The sequence below is a fragment of the Brienomyrus brachyistius genome, chromosome 2 (genome assembly GCF_023856365.1).
Source record: "Brienomyrus brachyistius isolate T26 chromosome 2, BBRACH_0.4, whole genome shotgun sequence".
In the NCBI taxonomy this organism is placed as follows: domain Eukaryota; kingdom Metazoa; phylum Chordata; class Actinopteri; order Osteoglossiformes; family Mormyridae; genus Brienomyrus; species Brienomyrus brachyistius.
The window spans coordinates 30,749,078-30,755,425 of NC_064534.1; the positions used below are offsets into that span (position 1 = coordinate 30,749,078).

Here is a 6,348-nt window from a genome sequence, read left to right on the forward strand (position 1 = left end):
ACTTACCCTACTGGGTCGCGGGGGTCCGGAGCCTATCCTGGAAGTAATGGAAACGAGGCAGGGAACAACCCAGGATGGGGGGCCAGCCCATCGCAGGGCACACTCTCACACCAGTCACTCACACATGCACACCTATGGGCAATTTAGCAACTCCAATTAGCCTCAGCATGTTTTTGGGCTGTGGGGGGGAAACCGGAGTACCCGGAGGAAACCCCACGACGACATGGGGAGAACATGCAAACTCCACACACAAGTGACCCAGGCGGAGACTCGAACCCGAGTCCCAGAGGTGTGAGGCAACAGTGCTAACCACTGCACCACCATGCCGCCCCCTTTTCCTCACCAAAAATGTGGCAATAAGTAACAAACTTTGCGGCAGAGCTGGGATTGGATAGCGGTGGGACCGCAGGTCTGCATATCTGTATGGAGAAGGCGCTGCATGGCGTTTACGCTTTCAGAATAAAGGCTTTCATACCTACAGTACAGCTGCTGTAAAAATCGCCCCTTCCCAGGTTGCATTACAAAGCATGCAACTATTATACCGAAATCATCTGCTTAATGCAGCGCAGGGTCGTTTCTCGATCAGCTTTTTGGAGACCCGTGAAGCTGAGGCATGCAGGGGGCTCGCCCGGACAGCACATGTCTCAGCTGCCAGTCATCTGAGCCTCCAGCGCTTTTCTGTCGCTTCAGATCTGAAACTGGAAAGCAGAGACTTACTCCCAGTCCAGTGTGACTCACCCGAGCTCCTTAAATCACAGCTGCTGGCATGAGAACGATATTCAGAGAAATCACAGGCTCCCCTTAAAAGTGCTTTTAGCATAAAGTGCTTTTTTCTCCGCCATTCCAATCCTTTTTTGATGAATTTCTGCAATGTTCTTCATGCCATATCACACGCAGAGGTGGAAAGTTCAGGTCTGGAAAGTAGAAATCCAGGCCAGGATTTTGTTTCACCCAACCAGCTGAGCATAAAGAGTCACAGTGACAGTGTACGCAAGTGGTTGGTTGGAACAAAACCTTGGTCTGGATTTATGTTTTCTGAATCTGAACTTTACACGCAATAAGACGTGAACACAAACCCAGCATTAATGCTCATTCTTTATAATATTCTCTGCTAATTATTAACAGCTGGGGAAAACTTTACCCCCATTAAAACTTCCTTCAGCGTCTTCCATCCAGCTACAACCCATGTCTTTTGTAAAGGCGAGTTTATGAAACATTTACAGCCGTGCAGTAGCAACGGGAGACTGATCCGGTTGGACCCCAATTTGTGCTTCCACCTTGAATCATGCTTTGTTTAAAGGGAAGAACATAAGCCACTGAGATCACATAATATATGTTTAATTCTTGTTAACTCATGTGGGAAGAAAAATTGAAATGTCTTTCATTAGGTCATCACAGGTCACGCAGGTGCACTTACATATAAACCCCATAGAGAGGGTTAATCCAGGGAGAAGACAGGGCATTCAACCAGCAGGATGACAAGGGCAGCACGCAAGAACTATTTATTATAATTATTTGTGCAATGAGACGTGAAACAGTAATTTCCTGTGCGTCCTGCCCTTTTAAGTCGTGCATAGCTCCTTGCTGATGCAGTTTTGGCCATTTCAAACCCAGGAATTTTCACAGAGCATGGAAGGTTTTATAGAAGTCTGGTAAAGCTGGAATATGTGCTTGCAGGTTTAATTGCCCTTATAAACCCCAGACTGCCTGCTTGTGTGCATCTTGCCTGCCATCCAGTGGACATAATGGGAAATGCAACACTCACTGCTTCTATTCAGTCCAATGAGGTGGATTAAGAATCCAAACAGATTGTCCATTACAGACATGCATTTAATGTGGACTTCTTTCATGCCTATGAAAGAAGTTATACAAAAGAGTAGACATGCTAAATGTCTGCTGGGCCTGGTTACTCTGACGAAAAGTGGTTTCTTAGGAAATATTATCAGTAAAACATTCAGGTGCCAGTCAGAATAGTGGGACCCCTTCTGTAAATACAAAGTATAATGCAGGTGGCTGCTGCGGGATATGTTTTACAAATGCTACATCACAACAGACACAAGAAGAATTAGCTTAATTGGACATTAGTGAATTAGTTTCGTTCCCTGGGGTTTCACTGGAATTCCATGAGATGAGGTACCGCCTGCATTACTAAAGCACCTCTGTGGTGACTATCACCATCTGCAGCAGACAGCCCCCTGACACCCTGGGCACGGAACAGCGCCTCTCTCCCCCCTGGACATGGGACAGTGTCCCCCACACCCCACTCAATCCCACCCCATTGGCCTCCTGCCACTGACAATTTTATGAAGTTCCTTAAAGAACATTTATTTAGAAATAGGTTTTGACAACTGAAAATTTGAACTTTCTTCCCTTAATGACCATAGAAAAGGTTTTATCAGTTGTAATAGATTCAAGAACAAAATATGCAGACACCAACCAAACCAGGGTCTAATGCACAGCACAACAAATATTTTCTTTTTAAATCGGCAACCATTTCAGTTTCTTTCACAGCACTAAAACCTGAATGTCCTTTAACTGTAAAGCCTTTGGAAATCAAACATTAAATGATCAAGTTCAATAAATAAATATTGGCTAAGACTGAGGAGAGAAACGTTAGGGTTGTCAAGGTATCCCCACCAGCCTCTCGCTGGCCTCCCACAGCTTCTTGGCCACGCCGGGGTCCTTGGCGAAGGGTCGCAGGGCCGCGGGCCGACAGTCGCTGAAGTAGCAGCCGCTGTGCTGCATCACGCTGTCCGCCACGGCGCAGTGCACCACCGTCTGAGCGCCCAGCTCACAGGGCACGAAGAACATGAACATAACCACTTGCATCAACATCCGGAAGAGGATGGAATAGTGGCACGTCCAAGCGCTGCACACGTACCCTGGATCACAAATGAAAGAGAGCGGCAACGGTCTACACACCACGTACCAACAGGAGCTGCACTCCACTTAGCGCGACACGATCAGAACAGAAGACCTGCCTCCCACTAGTGCCTTGTTTGTGTGCACTTTCCCAAGAAAACCATTTTGCCAGCTGTTGTAAACAAACATCCAGCATGGAGCTGCTGTCCAGCAGCTTTGGCCAAAGCTCCTTACACAAACCACATGGTCAGCCAACACCTGTCCAGTTTATTTCTGATGACTCACCGGAGGATACAAGATAAAACCGACAGCCGAACTGTTTTTGAGTAGAGGTAGGTGCTTATATTGACTAGATGAAATATCAGTCTAAATAGATCAAAGACCTCATGGCCAGTTTTGATGGAAGCTTTAGCACTTAGTATTCGGGATTTCTTGCTTATTCTCAATAGTCTATTGCTGGAGGGAGTTTATCACCCAGCTGGCTTGGGAACAATTCCCCAGAATTCCCCAGGCTTGCCGGGCATGGACCCAGAGGAGTGTGACCTGATCCACCATCACCTTCATGGGAAAACCAGCGTGACGTTGAGGATGATGAAGATGAAGGGAGATCATAACAAACTGTGCTGCCAAGACCGTCTCAGTAAAACTTTATGATCTAAATTTGTTATGTTTCTGTTTATTGGTCAGTAGATATTATACATGTACTTGGTGTTTTTGAGGAACATTATCTAACGAAAACTCATGGTACGCATATTTCACCCAACCCTCCATTTTCTGTACCTGCCCGTCCTTTAAGCTCTTTAAAATCTTTACGTAATACGTGGAAGGAGTTATATTAGGATCCTGTTTATCTCCCGAACCGAAAAACAAACCGATCCGTGACTCAAAACCGTGATACGATCCGATCTGTGAGTTTTGTGAACTGTTGAACCCCTACTGCTGAATATTAGAATGCAGTAAATCTGGCAAGGTCTTCCTGCTGCGGTCCCACGGACGCCCACTCACCAGGATGCACGGAATAGGCCGTCACTCCTTTGCCCTCCATGAGTCGTGCTAGCTCCTGGGTGAAGTAGATGTTGGCCAACTTGCTGCGGCAGTACGTGAAGAAGGGCAGCAGGTTGTAGTTGAGGTCCTGGAAGTCCAGCTTTTGATACTTGTAGTTGGAGCAGGTTAGGGTGATGACCCTGCTGGGGGAGCTCTCTTTCAACCGGCCCAGCAGGAGATTCGTCAGCAGGAAGTGTCCGAGGTGATTCACTCCAAAACACATGCTGAAATTGTCATCTGTCCAGTCAAGGACGCTGGGCATTCCTGCAGTAAGTGAAATGGGAGGGGCTTAGTAGTTACGTGTTTAATATTAAAGGGGGAATGTCCATGTTAATGGATGCGAGCTATCAAGGTGGAGGTTCCGGAAACAGCACTGTTATTAAATACTTTCTGAAATTATTTCATATTAACAACAATCACTTTGGCTTAATATTTTTATGCCGAAGACGTTAAAAGTGACAGGAAGTTGACATACTGTATTTATCATCCATAACTTTGGATTAATATTTCTATGATATAAACCAGGGGCATCACTAGGATTAAAATGTTCTTTACCCCCCATCCCCCTCAAAATAGAATAATGTTAATGAATACATGTACACTGATTAGTTTTAATTATGTGGGACATGTCTATCAGACCCCCCCCCCCCAGTAAAGGCATAGCTGCTCTTTCCATAAATCAGGAATGACGCTGCTGATCTAGACTACAATAAAGAGCATCAATAGTTGCCTTAAAGTCCTCAAACTTCTGACCTGCATTGTTGATCAAGATGTCGAGCCTCTTCTCCTTCTGTAAGAAAGCCTTGCAGAACTCCCGTATGGCCCTCAGGTTAGCCAGATCCAGGTGCATGTGGAGCACGTTCATGTTATGGCTTCTCATCTTGATCTCCCTGACGGCCTTCGCTGCCTTCTCAGGGTCTCGGCATGCTATGATCACTCGCGCCCCTCGCAAGGCCAAAGCCACGGCCGTTTCCTTGCCGATTCCCGAGTTTCCTCCTGAGAGGTGAAGAAGATCAAAGAGATGTAGCATCTGGCAAGTGCGGTAACAGCTGGCCGTCAGGTCTCTCTGTTTGTTATTCTGCTGTTCTATTCCATCTCCACATCAACAGCATGATTATATTACGGGACCGTCACGATTACTTTGAGCCAATTACTCCGAAATGCCGCAGCACAGGAGCCGAACTGTCATTTGCTTTGACCGCACGTTTTATATCAAGCTTTCATGGCAGCTAACTAACTCTATAGATGTCACCACACTAGTTTTACCGACTTTATTAAACATATCAGTACTGTGCTCTTGCAACCTTAAAGACTGGAATCACTGACATACATTTAAGACCAAAAATTGAAGACGTTAGGAAGGGAGGTCACGATGGGGAATTTCATGCACTGATTTTTAACGGGTTTACCTGTGATGAGCACAGTCTTTCCGTCCAGTCTGCTCAAGTCCATGCATAACCTCCTGACTTTCAACCATTTTAACAACAAAAAGCAAATTAAGGAAGCTGCGATCGTGCACAGTAGATACATCACTGAGCTATTTTAATACATAATCAACTACTTAGCTCTACGCTCTTGCATGGATAGTGCTGCAGTGACAGCTCGCCGTTAATTTCCCGTCCGATTAGCGCATCACTAGCGCCATTTTGCGCATGCGCAAACTGTATTGCGATAACGCCAACGACCGGCGTCTGTAATACGCATGCGCCCACTGTTATCTCTGTCTCGACGGTGTCGACGGTGTATCGACGGTGTCCCCAAAGTATCGACGGTGTCCCCAAAGTGGGTGAGACTTACAGAATCCCATCTGACAATATGCTGCTTGGTTCAAGCATTTTTAAATTAATAGCTTGCAAATGCTACTTCTCCAGAGATAGGCTCAGGAAGCAATTACGTCTCCAACCACGATACCTTTCCCTTTCATGTTGAACATCTGGAATAAAGTAATGATGGAGGATCATTGATGAGAGCACAGTTTACCACTGTTGACAGCAGAGGGCGCTCTTCCCTAATGAAACATCAGTGCCCCGGTTCATAGAAGTGCTGTTCATGAGCTAGCAAAAGGGAACCAAAAAAACTATAGAGGACTTCTGTGCACTGAGAAGTACACTGCTGTAGCGCCATGGCTGCTGCGGAGAGATGCCAGTATTGAGTCCTGACTTGCTTATCAAAACAGTCGCGGTGTTAGCCACTGTTAGCCACTGTGTTGTGGACCATCCTCAGCTCAAACCATAATCAGCAAAACAGGACCATTTAATTCCTTCCTCCTCCACAGGTGAACTGGTGTGTGCATCCCCTGGCAGGTGGTGGGGGCGTGTTTTACTGTGAAAACAGACTAAAACCACTTAAAACCCTAGTGAAAGAAAGATGCTATAGAAAAATATCTATTAATACTATTATTAATAATAATAATATTGTTATTATTATTACCTGGTTATGTGC

The 6,348-nt window shown here is 45.7% G+C and overlaps 1 protein-coding gene across 1 annotated transcript; it reads right to left on the reverse strand.

The window, feature by feature from the left end:
- Positions 1-1,322: 1,322 nt before the first annotated feature.
- Positions 1,323-5,543, reverse strand: si:dkey-174n20.1 (uncharacterized protein LOC796174 homolog). The gene is made up of 4 exons (XM_048988725.1): positions 5,316-5,543; positions 4,660-4,902; positions 3,868-4,170; positions 1,323-2,882 (listed from the first exon to the last, which is right to left on the reverse strand). Exons 1-4 carry the CDS (start codon positions 5,434-5,436, stop codon positions 2,623-2,625), a joined length of 927 nt encoding a protein of 308 aa, XP_048844682.1. The 5' UTR covers positions 5,437-5,543; the 3' UTR covers positions 1,323-2,622.
- Between the last annotated feature and the right edge of the window lie 805 nt (positions 5,544-6,348).

Coding starts and splice junctions, on each gene's coding strand:
- si:dkey-174n20.1 (XM_048988725.1), bottom strand. CDS start 5,436: ATGTATCTACTGTGCACGATCGCAGCTTCCTTAATTTGCTTTTTGTTG. Junction 4,903..5,315: donor AAAGACTGTGCTCATCACAG/GTAAACCCGTTA, acceptor TTCACCTCTCAG/GAGGAAACTCGGGAATCGGC. Junction 4,171..4,659: donor CATCTTGATCAACAATGCAG/GTCAGAAGTTTG, acceptor CACTTACTGCAG/GAATGCCCAGCGTCCTTGAC.